Source organism: Littorina saxatilis, linkage group LG7, assembly GCF_037325665.1.
Source record: "Littorina saxatilis isolate snail1 linkage group LG7, US_GU_Lsax_2.0, whole genome shotgun sequence".
NCBI lineage: Eukaryota > Metazoa > Mollusca > Gastropoda > Littorinimorpha > Littorinidae > Littorina > Littorina saxatilis.
In genome coordinates this window covers 48731217-48746929 of record NC_090251.1, presented here as the reverse complement: position 1 = coordinate 48746929, position 15713 = coordinate 48731217, and the positions used below count along the sequence as shown (strand labels likewise).

General features: G+C 40.5%; 2 protein-coding genes across 2 annotated transcripts in view; one reads left to right on the top strand and one right to left on the bottom strand.

Moving 5' to 3' along the window:
- LOC138971680 (uncharacterized) overlaps window positions 1-8436 on the top strand; it is a 58394-nt gene extending 49958 nt beyond the window's left edge. Inside the window, exon 34 of the mRNA XM_070344453.1 lies at window positions 6593-8436. Coding sequence (XP_070200554.1) covers window positions 6593-6666 — 74 coding nt within the window. The 3' untranslated portion in view covers window positions 6667-8436. The remainder of the gene's footprint in view (window positions 1-6592) is intronic.
- A 126-nt stretch (window positions 8437-8562) lies between these two features.
- LOC138971681 (synembryn-A-like) overlaps window positions 8563-15713 on the bottom strand; it is a 41436-nt gene continuing 34285 nt past the window's right edge. Inside the window, exon 15 of the mRNA XM_070344454.1 lies at window positions 8563-15666. Within this exon, the coding sequence (XP_070200555.1) occupies window positions 15510-15666 (157 nt within the window). The 3' untranslated portion in view covers window positions 8563-15509. The remainder of the gene's footprint in view (window positions 15667-15713) is intronic.

The window sequence follows — 15713 nt, the reverse complement described above, 5'->3', positions numbered from 1 at the left end:
GCTAGTTGGTGTTGTTGGTCAAGGTTAGGCTGTAAGGCTAGTTGGTGCTGTTGGTTGAGGTTAGGCTGTAAGGCTAGTTGGTGTTGTTGGTCAAGGTTAGGCTGTAAGGCTAGTTGGTGTTATTGGTCGAGGTTAGGCTGTAAGGCTAGTTAGTGTTATTGGTCGAGGTTAGGCTGTAAGGCTAGTTTGTGTTGTTGGTGGAGGTTAGGCTGTAAGGCTAGTTGGTGTTGTTGGTCAAGGTTAGGCTGTAAGGCTAGTTAGTGTTGTTGGTCAAGGTTAGGCTGTAAGGCTAGTTGGTGTTGTTGGTCAAGGTTCGGCTGTAAGGCTAGTTGGTGTTGTTGGTTGAGGTTAGGCTGTAAGGCTAGTTGGTGTTGTTGGTTGAGGTTAGGCTGTAAGGCTGGTTGGTGTTATTGGTTGAGGTTAGGCTGTAAGGCTAGTTGGTGTTGTTGGTCAAGGTTAGGCTGTAAGGCTAGTTGGTGTCTTTGGTTGAAAAACTGAAAAAATATCCTTAACTTTTTGTGTTCAGTGTAAGTGGTTGAGACTTAGTTGAGGCTTAGGCGGCTAGGTTGGGTAGGTTGGCTAGTCATGCCTAGGCTGCGAGATTGGCCGGTTGGTTGGTTTGAGGTTAGGCTGTAAGGCTAGTTGGTGTTATTGGTTGAGGTTCGGCTGTAAGGCTAGTTGGTGTCTTTGGTTGAGGTTAGGCTGTAAGGCTGGTTGGTGTTATTGGTTGAGGTTAGGCTGTAAGGCTTGTTGGTGTTGTTGGTTGAGGTTAGGCTGTAAGGCTAGTTGGTGTTGTTGGTTGAGGTTAGGCTGTAAGGCTTAAGTTGGTGTCTTTGGTTGAGGTTTGGCTGTAAGGCTAGTTGGTGTTATTGGTTGAGGTTAGGCTGTAAGGCTAGTTGGTGTCTTTGGTTGAGGTTAGGCTGTAAGGCTATATATAGTTGGTGTTGTTGGTCGAGGTTAGGCTGTAAGGCTAGTTGGTGTTATTGGTTGAGGTTAGGCTGTAAGGCTAGTTTGTGTTGTTGGTTGAGGTTAGGCTGTAAGGCTAGTTGGTGTTGTTGGTCAAGGTTAGGCTGTAAGGCTAGTTGGTGTCTTTGGTTGAGGTTAGGCTGTAAGGCTAGTTGGTGTTATTGGTTGAGGTTCGGCTGTAAGGCTAGTTGGTATTGTTGGTCAAGGTTAGGCTGTAAGGCTAGTTGGTGTTATTGGTTGAGGTTAGGCTGTAAGGTTATATATAGTTGGTGTTGTTGGTCGAGGTTAGGCTGTAAGGCTAGTTGGTGTTATTGGTTGAGGTTAGGCTGTAGGGCTAGTTTGTGTTGTTGGTTGAGGTTAGGCTGTAAGGCTAGTTGGTGTTGTTGGTCAAGGTTAGGCTGTAAGGCTAGTTGGTGCTGTTGGTTGAGGTTAGGCTGTAAGGCTAGTTGGTGTTGTTGGTCAAGGTTAGGCTGTAAGGCTAGTTGGTGTTATTGGTCGAGGTTAGGCTGTAAGGCTAGTTAGTGTTATTGGTCGAGGTTAGGCTGTAAGGCTAGTTTGTGTTGTTGGTGGAGGTTAGGCTGTAAGGCTAGTTGGTGTTGTTGGTTGAGTTTAGGCTGTAAGGCTTAAGTTGGTGTCTTTGGTTGAGGTTTGGCTGTAAGGCTAGTTGGTGTTATTGGTTGAGGTTACGCTGTAAGGCTAGTTGGTGTCTTTGGTTGAGGTTAGGCTGTAAGGCTATATATAGTTGGTGTTGTTGGTCAAGGTTAGGCTGTAAGGCTAGTTGGTGTTATTGGTTGAGGTTAGGCTGTAAGGCTAGTTTGTGTTGTTGGTTGAGGTTAGGCTGTAAGGCTAGTTGGTGTTGTTGGTCAAGGTTAGGCTGTAAGGCTAGTTGGTGTCTTTGGTTGAGGTTAGGCTGTAAGGCTAGTTGGTGTTATTGGTTGAGGTTCGGCTGTAAGGCTAGTTGGTATTGTTGGTTGAGGTTAGGCTGTAAGGCTAGTTGGTGTTATTGGTTGAGGTTAGGCTGTAAGGTTATATATAGTTGGTGTTGTTGGTCGAGGTTAGGCTGTAAGGCTAGTTGGTGTTATTGGTTGAGGTTAGGCTGTAAGGCTAGTTTGTGTTGTTGGTTGAGGTTAGGCTGTAAGGCTAGTTGGTGTTGTTGGTCAAGGTTAGGCTGTAAGGCTAGTTGGTGTTATTGGTTGAGGTTAGGCTGTAAGGCTATATATAGTTGGTGTTGTTGGTCGAGGTTAGGCTGTAAGGCTAGTTGGTGTTATTGGTTGAGGTTAGGCTGTAAGGCTAGTTTGTGTTGTTGGTTGAGGTTAGGCTGTAAGGCTAGTTGGTGTTGTTGGTCAAGGTTAGGCTGTAAGGCTAGTTGGTGCTGTTGGTTGAGGTTAGGCTGTAAGGCTAGTTGGTGTTGTTGGTCAAGGTTAGGCTGTAAGGCTAGTTGGTGTTATTGGTCGAGGTTAGGCTGTAAGGCTAGTTAGTGTTATTGGTCGAGGTTAGGCTGTAAGGCTAGTTTGTGTTGTTGGTGGAGGTTAGGCTGTAAGGCTAGTTGGTGTTGTTGGTCAAGGTTAGGCTGTAAGGCTAGTTAGTGTTGTTGGTCAAGGTTAGGCTGTAAGGCTAGTTGGTGTTGTTGGTCAAGGTTAGGCTGTAAGGCTAGTTGGTGTTGTTGGTTGAGGTTAGGCTGTAAGGCTAGTTGGTGTTGTTGGTTGAGGTTAGGCTGTAAGGCTAGTTGGTGTTATTGGTTGAGGTTAGGCTGTAAGGCTAGTTGGTGTTGTTGGTTGAGGTTAGGCTGTAAGGCTAGTTGGTGTTGTTGGTTGAGGTTAGGCTGTAAGGCTAGTTGGTGTTGTTGGTTGAGGTTAGGCTGTAAGGCTAGTTGGTGTTGTTGGTTGAGGTTAGGCTGTAAGGCTAGTTGGTGTTATTGGTTGAGGTTAGGCTGTAAGGCTAGTTGGTGTTGTTGGTTGAGGTTAGGCTGTAAGGCTAGTTGGTGTTGTTGGTTGAGGTTAGGCTGTAAGGCTAGTTGGTGTTGTTGGTTGAGGTTAGGCTGTAAGGCTAGTTGGTGTTGTTGGTTGAGGTTAGGCTGTAAGGCTAGTTGGTGTTGTTGGTTGAGGTTAGGCTGTAAGGCTAGTTGGTGTTGTTGGTCAAGGTTAGGCTGTAAGGCTAGTTGGTGTTGTTGGTCAAGGTTAGGCTTTAAGGCTAGTTGGTGTTATTGGTCGAGGTTAGGCTGTAAGGCTAGTTGGTGTTGTTGGTCAAGGTTAGGCTGTAAGGCTAGTTGGTGTTGTTGGTCAAGGTTAGGCTGTAAGGCTAGTTGGTGTTGTTGGTCAAGGTTAGGCTGTAAGGCTAGTTGGTGTTGTTGGTCAAGGTTAGGCTGTAAGGCTAGTTGGTGTTGTTGGTGTTGTTGGTCAAGGTTAGGCTGTAAGGCTAGTTGGTGTCTTTGGTTGAGGTTAGGCGGTAAGGCTAGTTGGTGTCTTTGGTTGAGGTTAGGCTGTAAGGCTAGTTGGTGTTATTGGTTGAGGTTAGGCTGTAAGGCTAGTTGGTGTTATTGGTTGAGGTTAGGCTGTAAGGCTAGTTGGTGTTATTGGTTGAGGTTAGGCTGTAAGGCTAGTTGGTGTTATTGGTTGAGGTTAGGCTGTAAGGCTAGTTGGTGTTGTTGGTCGAGGTTAGGCTGTAAGGCTAGTTGGTGTTGTTGGTTGAGGTTAGGCTGTAAGGCTAGTTGGTGTTGTTGGTCAAGGTTAGGCTGTAAGGCTAGTTGGTGTTATTGGTCGAGGTTAGGCTGTAAGGTTAGTTAGTGTTATTGGTTGAGGTTAGGCTGTGAGACTAGTTTGTGTTGTTGGTTGAGGTTAGGCTGTAAGGCTAGTTGGTGTTGTTGGTCAAGGTTAGGCTGTAAGGCTAGTTGGTGTTGTTGGTTGAGGTTAGGCTGTAAGGCAAGTTGGTGTTGTTGGTCGAGGTTAGGCTGTAAGGCTAGTTGGTGTTGTTGGTTGAGGTTAGGCTGTAAGGCTAGTTGGTGTTGTTGGTCAAGGTTAGGCTGTAAGGCTAGTTGGTGTTGTTGGTTGAGGTTAGGCTGTAAGGCTAGTTGGTGTTGTTGGTTGAGGTTAGGCTGTAAGGCTAGTTGGTGTTGTTGGTTGAGGTTAGGCTGTAAGGCTAGTTGGTGTTGTTGGTCAAGGTTAGGCTGTAAGGCTTGTTGGTGTTGTTGGTTGAGGTTAGGCTGTAAGGCTAGTTGGTGTTGTTGGTTGAGGTTAGGCTGTAAGGCTAGTTGGTGTTGTTGGTCGAGGTTAGGCTGTAAGGCTAGTTGGTGTCTTTGGTTGAGGTTGGGCTGTAAGGCTAGTTGGTGTCTTTGGTTGAGGTTAGGCTGTAAGGATAGTTGGTGTTTTTGGTTGAGGTTAGGCTGTAAGGCTAGTTGGTGTTATTGGTTGAGGTTAGGCTGTAAGGCTAGTTGGTGTTGTTGGTTGAGGTTAGGCTGTAAGGCTAGTTGGTGTTGTTGGTTGAGGTTAGGCTGTAAGGCTAGTTGGTGTTGTTGGTTGAGGTTAGGCTGTTAGGCTAGTTGGTGTTGTTGGTCAAGGTTAGGCTGTAAGGCTTGTTGGTGTTGTTGGTTGAGGTTAGGCTGTAAGGCTAGTTGGTGTTGTTGGTTGAGGTTAGGCTGTAAGGCTAGTTGGTGTTATTGGTTGAGGTTAGGCTGTAAGGCTAGTTTGTGTTATTGGTTGAGGTTAGGCTGTAAGGCTAGTTGGTGTTGTTGGTTGAGGTTAGGCTGTAAGGCTAGTTGGTGTTGTTGGTTGAGGTTAGGCTGTAAGGCTAGTTGGTGTTGTTGGTTGAGGTTAGGCTGTTAGGCTAGTTGGTGTTGTTGGTCAAGGTTAGGCTGTAAGGCTTGTTGGTGTTGTTGGTTGAGGTTAGGCTGTAAGGCTAGTTGGTGTTGTTGGTTGAGGTTAGGCTGTAAGGCTAGTTGGTGTTGTTGGTTGAGGTTAGGCTGTAAGGCTAGTTGGTGTCTTTGGTTGAGGTTGGGCTGTAAGGCTAGTTGGTGTCTTTGGTTGAGGTTAGGCTGTAAGGCTAGTTGGTGTCTTTGGTTGAGGTTAGGCTGTAAGGCTAGTTGGTGTTATTGGTTGAGGTTAGGCTGTAAGGCTAGTTGGTGTTGTTGGTTGAGGCTTAACTGCTAGGTCGCGTGTTAAGTGGCTGGGTTGCCAGGTTGGCCGCTTGTTTGGAAGTAACCATGCTAGTTTTGACAGTGAGTTTACTAAGGCTAAACTGCTGTGCTGAGCGGTTGTTTGGTTGAGGATATAGGCAGCTAGGTTGGCCAAATGGAAATGAACCTAACCCCATAAAAACGTCTGCACAGATCTATAGTAATTTACAAGATGGATTACATGTTGTTGAACACAACTTGAAAGGCAAAGTCTTTCTTTTGAAAACAGATCTGGCCAGGTATTGAAATGGGATAAGACCATCGCCCCACTTTTCCCCCGCGGGTTAGGGGAAAGAATTTACCCGATGCTCCCCAGCATGTCGTAAGAGGCGACTAACGGATTCTGTTTCTCCTTTTACCCTTGTTAAGTGTAAATTCTTGTATAGAATATAGTCAATGTTTGTAAAGAATTTAGTCAAGCAGTATGTAAGAAATGTTAAGTCCTTTGTACTGGAAACTTGCATTCTCCCAGTGAGGTAATATATTGTACTAGTTGCAAGCCCCTGGAGCTATTTTTTGATTAGTGCTTTTGTGAACAAGAAACAATTGACAAGTGGCTCTATCCCATCTCCCCCCCTTTCCCCGTCGCGATATAACCTTTGTGGTTGAAAACGACGTTAAACACCAAATAAAGAAAGAAAGAATCTCCCCACTTAGTCACATACCAAGAATGAGCAGCCTGGGTGCTCTGTGTGGACAGTGTTTTGTGTGTGTGAATTAATTTCTTTTAAAAACAACACTTGTTGCATTTATATATTCATTCATCAAAAATATCCCACTTTGTATATAGTGATATCTAGGATTTTAATTTTTGGTATATGACCAAGTGGAGGGATGTTCTTAACACTTTCTATCCCACCTATGTTGACCAAGTTTTTTTTTTAGCCGAGACTAGCTGTTCTGCAGCAGGTCACTCAGAATTGTAGTGACTGTGTAGTAACTGTGTATACGTATCAACACGGAATGCAGGCGTTAGATGGACGTTACAGGAAGCGACTGAAGCTAACAGTCTGAGCGGATATATCCGTTCCTGGTCAAATAGAGCCATATGATTGGGTACGGATATATCCATACCTGGGAGACGATGAGTTATCACATGGAAATGCCAGGACAAATCGGTGGTGATTTACAAGATGTATGACATGGTAAGGACAGTATATGTGACCCTCCACCACGAAATGAGTCGCATGTCACCTCGCGCGGTTCTGCGCTAGGCTTAATATAAGTCTGGGGGGTGTCAAGTAACAGTGTGAGGGTCAGTTTAGTCGCAGGCTTATAACTCGAAAAGTGTTCGCTCTTTTTTAAAACGGTTTTCACCACTGCATGGATAGAGCATAAAACACTCTTTAGGAAAATGTAAAAATATGAAAATCATGCAAGGTGACATGCGACTCATTCCGTGGTGGAGGGTCACATATGTAAGAAGACTAAGCCTCTACCAAGTGTTTCTGCTTTCAGACTCGCCAGCCCTGGTGGAGGACATACAGATGGCCTGCAAGGTCGACCCTGCACAGTTCACCTTCGGCCAGTAGAAATTGACATGAGAGGTCACATGATACTGTCTCATAGTCACATGACAATGGGACAACTAAGTCTTAATAAACCAAGTTTCTGTTCAGAAATGTAGTTGTTGTGGAGAGCTACACAATTATATTCTACACTGAAAACATTGTTTGTGTGGATTTTTACACAACAACAAAACTATGAGCTAATGGTAATTTTGGGGAAGTGTTACAACATAATTTTGTTTATGCTAAAGGCAATTTGTCTGGATTGTTAAGATGTTCTTTTCTACATTGAAGTTAACTTTTGTGCATGGTAACACAGTTAGGGGGGTAACACATGCAAATGCACACAGAAAACGGATACAGACAAAATTAATGACTAGAGTGTACATGTACTAAACTTTTTTAATTTTGTGCAATCAAGAAAATTACTGTTCATTTTATGCATAATTTTATGTGGAAATAACCTTAAAAAAAAAAATTTGAATGTTACCACTTCCATATCTACATGTACTATTATATGTCTTGAGAAATTAAATGAATCCTAAAAATCTACTTTAAAAAATTTTGATCGGCAGGTAAACATGTGTAAAACACATTGTTCATTGTTTATGTACATTGAAGTGTCTTTATTTGTTGAATATCATCAAAAAATATTAAAATATTTTGAAAAAAAGTACCGTGACAGCATTAACAACTTATGATGCTTCAAGCACAAGACCAAGTGCGCACGCTAAAGATCCTGTAATCTATGTCAGAGTTTGGTGGGTTATAGACACACAAAAATACCCAGCAATATGCTTCCCCCGAAATCGGTGTATGCTGCCTGAATGGCGGGGTAAAAACGGTCATACACGTAAAAACCCACTCATGCAAAAACATGAGTGAACATGGGAGTTTCAGCCCAGTTCAGTTCTCGGCATATGGGAAACAAATTCACCAATCTGCCAGACCTACTAATTGCTTTGTTCGACTTTTCCTTTATGACATGTTACATAATTATAATCGCCTTATTTTGTCTGGCGAAACCCATGTTAATTGCATGACCAGGTTTCTTGAAATATCAGCTACGTCAGTCAGTCAGACTTTGACATGATAGAGAAAATGTAGTCTACGATGTGTTCATGTTATTTTTCGATCCACAAGGCGACTCAGAGATTTTAGGTTAATGCTGTTTTGTTTTGTTGTGATTATATATATTGCTTCTTTCAATGTGTTTAATCGGATGGTAGTTTGAGAGAATCAGAATGATGAATGCATGTAGACTTCAAATTGCTCGTGTTGACTAATGTATTAGAATGATGAATGCATGTAGACTTCTAATTGCTTGTGTTGACTAATTTATTAGAATGATGAATGCATGTAGACTTCTAATTGCTTGTGTTGACTAATTTATTACTCACATAACCTGGCCATGATTGTATCCTATCAAACCATTTTTTTTCTCAGAGGTACTAGCAAACTTTCAATGCCAACAAGTCAGGATTCACACATAGGCAGAAGAAAGGCACTAACTTCTGTTAAATTCAATATTTTTGCTTAGAAAAACGTAAGCAAAAACAATCTACTGAACTGCTGATGTTCTTATTTTTTTCACTATGACATGAATAGAGGTAATTCCTACCCGTTTTTTGTGTGAACGTTCTTGATGTTTTTCAATGGTTGAACTGGCTTTACAATTGATCAAAAATGTTCCTGATGTTAAAGAAAATTCTAGGATATGTCATTCGAAAAATAAGATGGTATCAAAATGAAGACTTGTTATTGATCTCTTTCAATAAAGACAGCGAAAACATGTCTCATTCTTTCCTTGCTGACTTGCTCTTACCGCATGCATGTATGTTAACACACACACACACACACACACACACACACACACACACACACACACACACACACACACAAACACACACACACACACTATAACAATTACTCACTTTATTTGAAAACAGCTGTTATTATATATTACAACATTCATGTACAAAATATACACAACAATTTCATCCTAAACTGAAAAATTAGCTGAAATATCCTTAAAACATATCAAAACCAGTTCAAAGTATTTATCTCTTTATCTCAGAAAAAAAAATGAAAGAAACAATATTTAGACCATCATTTTGCTTTTTCACAGAGAAAATGAACTTACCAAACCAGAAATTCTAGTAAACAAATGGTTTTGTTTTAATTGTGAAATCAGAAAATAGTGTTCATAAACGTCCTTCTTGGGGCGGGGACATAGCTCAGTTGGTAGCGCGCTGGATTTGTATTCAGTTGGCCGCTGTCAGCGTGAGTTCAAACCCACGTTCGGCGGAAATTTATTTCTCAGTCAACTTTGTGTGCAGACTCTCTTCGGTGTCCGAACACCCCCGTGTACACTACATTGGGGTGTGCACGTTAAAGATCCCACGATTGACAAAAGGGTCTTTCCTGGCAAAATTGCTTAGGCACAGTTAATAATTGTCTACCTATACCCGTGTGACTTGGAATAATAGACCGTGAAAGGTAAATATGCGCCGAAATGGCTGCAATCTACTGGCCGTATAAAATTTCATCTCACACGGCATTATTGCAGAGCGCCTAAGAACTATGTACCCACGGAATATGCGTGATATAAGCGTCCTATTGATTGATTGATTGTACAAAACAGCTATTTTGTGATATCACACACACACACAAAGATTAATGACCAATAAAAACAATCATCTTCTATTATTCATGAGAAGATGTCAGACCAAAAGACATTATTTTTCATCTCTGTCAATCACTTATTAAAAGACTTTTTGAATGTGATCACTTACGGTACAAGTGATTGGTGAATCAATAAATTCAAACAAAAGGAGAGAGAAGTTGGTTTCAAAATGTCAGCTGAAAGTAGCACTCTTCACATCATTACAGCAAGCATTTATTTCATAGAACGCCTTTGTTTTGCTTTTTTGTTTGGCATGATATTTATAAGCAGGAGCTGTGTTACCGACACACAACAAACCAAAATGACATATCGTCATCGTCCTGGGATTTTGGCATAACCCGATTCTTGGCGATTTTGATGGTTTTGTGCTTTAGACAAAGTAATAAATCATTCTCAATGAGAATTATAATCTAAAATACATTATGGACAATACATGATTTAAATTATTTTATTCTTCTATCGATACCAGGTTTAAATACACTAATTTGATAATAACAATAATCAGTTTTTGCCTTCTGTTGAAAAACTGTTTAAAATGAGTTATGCCAAAATGCCATGACGATCTAGAAATACAAAACATTTTGTTGTCCGGGCTCTTCCCTTCAAAATCAGAATCATTATCAGTGAGCATAATTTTTGCTTACATTTATGTTTGACAGAATTAGCTCTTTTGTTCAGCTGAAGTTTGCAACACACAGCATTTTTGCCTTGACGTACAGCCATCAACATATTATACCATACAATTCCACCATCTGTTCATCCTGAACTCAGGTCAAAATGAGTTACTTCCCTTCGGGTCTCATTTATTCCTGACAGGATGTCTTTGTTTTTCTTCTCTGGAGACAAAATCGATTTTTTACATATTTAGAGCTTTTCATAATGTGTTATTGATATAAGCAGATTCGCGATCGTCGATAATGATTTTTCATGGTGTTGTGTAATTTTTAAATTACAAAGGAATTGATATGTAAGACAGTTTCAAGCGAGCTATCTTTCGCGGGTGTATTTACTGTGCAAACAACTCTAAATAATTATGGCAAAAGTGTCACGTGATAATCAACTTTGACTACGAAGAAGACGACACTTTATCCGTAACTAGTTGGGAGTGATGCAACAATATCACGGTCTCCCTCCCACAGCTGTCTCAAATTTCGACTTGTTTTGACCTTAGAACGATGTTTTTATCATAACTGTGAAGAACAGAACGGAGATCACTGTCGAAGTCGGCCATTCTACAATCAATCCTTCGTCTGTTATCAGAAACATTAGCGAAAAACATATGGGAGATAACTCTGTTTTCTTGTTTTGATAATTTCCCTTTAATGCGCGTAGTAATTATTCATCCTGTCAGAGATACCACTGAGCGATAGCGTGGACCGATGATTATCAGAATGCCATCTGTTGTCAACCCCACCATCCCCCACCCCCTCCAAATCCTTTCTTCATTCATTACCCCTTACTCAATCCCATCTCTTCTTTCACTTTTATCTCCTAAATATGAACAAGTACATTCACAGATAAGCAAACAAATATATCTTAATAATTACGAAGGCAATAAATAAATAACAACTAAAAAAAACAACTTAAAAGTGGCTTCCTCAATGAAGTATGCTATGAGTGATTACACAAAACATATTTAAAGACTACCTTCTATTCAGTTCATTATATTTTCCGGCCCCATTTAATTGTTAAAAAAATCCAACAACATCACAAAATAACATAAAAATACCAGTCCAAGACTGAGCCACAAAAGTCCTTAAATGCTGTGGTGCAATCGCTTTAATGATTCTCAAACATAATAATAAATGTACATTCATTTATAAATGTACATGCTCATTGTACATAGAAAACAAAACAAAATGTGTCTGTGTGTGTGTGTGTGAGAGAGAGAGAGAGAGAAAAGAGAGAGAGAGAAAAGAGAGCTAGTGTGTGTGTGTGAGAGAGAGAGAGCTAGTGTGTGTGTGTGTGTGTGTGTGTGTGTGTGTGTGTGTGTGAGAGAGAGAGAGAGCTAGTGTGTGTGTGTGTGTGTGTGTGTGTGAGAGAGAGAGCTAGTGTGTGTGTGTGTGTGTGTGTGTGAGAGAGAGAAAGAGAGAGCTAGTGTGTGTGTGTGAGAGAGAGAGAGCTAGTGTGTGTGTGTGCATGCATCAGTACATGCACGTGTAAGCACGCACACTCATCAGTATTTGTTCCCTTTTTTTAACCGCGCTTCAAACTAGCAAAACGGCTTACCTCAAAATCACACTCCATTCTAACTTGAGCAAAGGGTAATCTTTCACAGTATGGCCAAATCAAAAATGTTGTACACTAAACAAATCCTGCAAATAACCTGCCTATACCATGCATATAGTCAACATTTTTTTCTGCCTCCAGTCAATTTTTAATTCCTATATATATGAGTCCATGCCCATTAGTATTCAGAATTTTTTCATTTATTTTTATGTCACTTTAATAACTACCCAGAAAACAAGGTTATTCCATGTATTCTCCAAGTTTAATGTTACTGCCTCACATTTCCTTAATAAGGATCAGCACACAAATTATCAGTAAAACATCAATCTTACTTTCTGACATGGAATAAGCCTGTTGAAAACAAAGAGAAACGCTGTTCTGAGACTGTCAGGTTTGATTCGTTTTTGGACCCTTTCCCAACAATTTGATTAATTAAATAACATTTATGAAACTTGAGATTCAATGCTTGGGCAGCAATAAATGTATTCAATCGTATCCCAGAAACAGACAAGCGCTCTCATTTTCTTACATTTGCACAAGGACATTCAAGCACACACGAAAAGAAAACAACCTTGAAACACACAAAAACAAAGACAGAGTCAAGGACACCATCAAAGAGCAAAGAATGAAAGACAGGAAAGCAACGTCAGGTGTCATCTGTCAACTAAAATAAAAATGTACTATCGATTGATCGATCGATCAAGCAAGGAAGCAAACCATAAATCTGTCCCTCAATCCGTTCATGAACCAATCAAGCCTTCAATTAAGCTTTCAATCCATCGACCAAACCAATTGATTAATAAATCAGTACATATCAGTTTAAAAAAAATAAATTAAAAAAAAAATGTAAAGAGCTAGTTTCCAAAGGTGTAGATGAACACACATGTGAATCTGAAATCACGATTTCTTGTGCATGCAATAATGGTGAGATATGCTGTGGTTTCTACCTTCATTGTGGTGCTGATTTTCACCAAATAAAATACTTCACCTGGGCCGTGACATCTACAGAAAATCAGAAATTAATGTTATAAACTCATGTCTGACGAAAGAGGCATGAGAGAAGACAGTAACTTACAAACCCTGGTGATATGCATGTTCTGATTTGATTATGTACCCTTCACAGTTTGCACTATGTAACAAAACGGTCACCAAACGGAGGGAAACACAACTCTTTATGTCTGCATCCATATTCTCACACAGTTTTGAAATTAACCGCAAGCTTCACACAAAAAACAATTAATGCTTGAGCAAAATAAGTAACCCATAGCATCTAACTATAAGCCATAGCTGAATGGCAAGATTCAAGATAGACATTACCATTGGATACAATGAAAAATCTCCCAAATCAGTTTCAATTCACGTCAGGTCCAAACCGCCAATAGGTGCGTTACATTTTCACAAACCACTCAAGCAAATTTACACACAAATCTAATTCCTATGTACAGTGATTTTGGTCATTCGGGCAAGAAGACTCGGAAAAAAACAATCTTGACATTTGGTCTCTCTATTTAAAGCTGACATCAATCCATTCTTTCTTTCTTTCTTTATTTGGTGTTTAACGTCGTTTTCAACCATTCAAGGTTATATCGCGACGGCATCAATCCATCAATCAATCGATTCAATCAGTCGGTCACTCAACCAGCCATATAATCACTTACTCCCTTCAATCACTCAATTTGTTGATATTCGAGTCTCATCAAACAACCCCCCCCCCCCCCCCCCCCTCCAATAAACACAGGATTTGATTTTACCAGCAGATTTGATTAAGTCATTACGATAAGCCATCCTCCAAGACAATGTTAAATGCACTGGCTACAGCTCAGCTGTGCCACATCTAAACTCTCTATAAAAACATTTTAGAGAGAAACATTTGCAAACACACATAAGCAAAGAAGTGTTTGCAAGACCTACACATAATTACGTTCCTTGTCACACATTTACGCTGATGGGGTCTATGTCGACCAAATGAGTGGGATTCCCTGTAGGTGGAGTTCCTGTAGGTGGATTCCCTGTATACCACAGGGTGTAGTTCCTGTAGCGTTTCACTGATATCGCTGAAAGTCACGTGATGCTTAGCGACATCGGTAGAATTTGATGTTTTTCGAGCTTTTTTGATATTTCTTAGAAATTCGAGTAGGGTTTGCAAGTTTTATTGAAAAACTCAACCCTGTGGGATTCCCTGTATGATTCCCTGTATACAGGGAATCCCCCTACAGGAACTCCACCTACAGGGAATCCCACTCTTTTGGTCGACATAGACCCCATCAGCCACACTTACAGCTGCAGACACTCTTACACAATTACATAGTCACAAACATGACCATCACCACTGGAGCTTTTTTCACATAACAACAAAAAACAAAGGACGGAAAAATCATGAAACAATGAAGATACAAAAAGGAATATACAATATACAAATATACATAAACACAGAATGCTACCTTCAAAGATTAAATTGTGACTTGATCCGTTCATTATTGCACATTGTTCCTATTTTCTGACTATTTTTTCTCTCCAGATAACCAACTCTCAAGGATGAAAAACCATCAACAAATAAATGAACACACAAAATAAACCCTTTTCACAGGCAAAAAAAAAACAGACAAAAACTATACTTTTCAGACCTATAGTGTTGCTAAATATTTCACAGATTTCTGGCTATGTTTACAACCTTTTCAAGTGTGTCTTTCCAGATTATCTGACAACACAGAATCAGTAAGCAAGTTCATCTATCCATACCTTTATCGGTATGTAAGACTGATTACTGGTTCTATACAAGCTATGACTGTGAAAGGGGGATAAATAAATAAATTAATAAACACAAAACCGCAAATATTCAAGGAGTCCAGGTGAACAAAACGACCTCCTGTTGAGGAGGAGTCTGCACTCATGGTATGGTAAGCTTTGTGAAACAGATATGACACGTTCCCACGCATGAAAAACAAAATACCTGCTACTCTTGACCTCTTAGCAACAAGTCCGGGCCTCTAGCAACAGTTGAGCAGACAGTTCAAATATTATGCGTATGAAATGAGCGATACAGTACAAGCAAAGGGAGGCTGAAGCTTGGTGGTTACAAAACTTGCAGAGCGACGTGCTTGTTTTTCTCCTCATAATTTTGCCACTGTCAAGAAGTTCAGATGCCCCTATCAAATCAGGCATAAGATCATGAAATTGTAAAAACAAAAACAAAAGTAGAAAATAACACTTGAAAGTATGTCCATAAGAAACTGTGAAAATAAGATGCAAACTTTGGCAATCTAAAGAATAGTCTCTGAAGCTTTAAAACCGTTCAAAATCCGCCAACTGGCAGAAAATCACATGCTTGTTAGTTTTATACTGTCAAGAAAGCTGAGACACAACTGTAGGTATGGCAAATGTGTCCATTGCTGTCGTTTAATACCTTTGATTCCAATGATACTGCAAGTGTGGTTTTTTGACAACATATCTTTGAACTCCTGACTATCCACCCTGTGACAAAGCACAGCTTTTAATCTTTTCAAACATGATTTGTCCTCCACACAGCAGTTCTTTCAGTTCCAAACACAACAACAAATAGACTGCCAATTATGTCCTAAAATTCAGAATAAAAAAACAAGAAAGATATTATACAAATTGCCTTGCCTGTGTCTTCCCCACATTTTGTCAGATAAGTTTTGTTTAATTAGTGTTTGTCTGTGCACGTAAAAGACTGTTGGGTTGATACATCTGTGAATGTAACGTTCTGTTTTGTCAATAATTAAACGTTCCAACAACATACCTTCCTTGTGTTTTTATTTCAAACAAAACAAAGCAGAAAATCCAACAGAAACAGAAAAAGTTAACAATTAAGTGACTTAGAGCAAGAATAAATGCCTCACAGTGAGAACTCTACGAACACATGAAACGACTCCACCCACGCCCCACCCCCGGCCCAAGCACACACCCACCCTATGTGCCGCAACAGTCGGCCCTATCCCGTATCGGTGGCGTCCGGAGCACTGGAGGGGCCTGCATTGGCGGAGGATGAGGATGCACTGGCTCCTCCTTGCTCCAGTAACTCCAGGACATGCTCCACTGGTTTCGGCTTGCCGTCCTCGCCCACTAGACACGGTTGAATGACTCCTTGTCTGAAACACAAAATAGACATTGTCAACATTTCCAAAGTCTCTCGCCA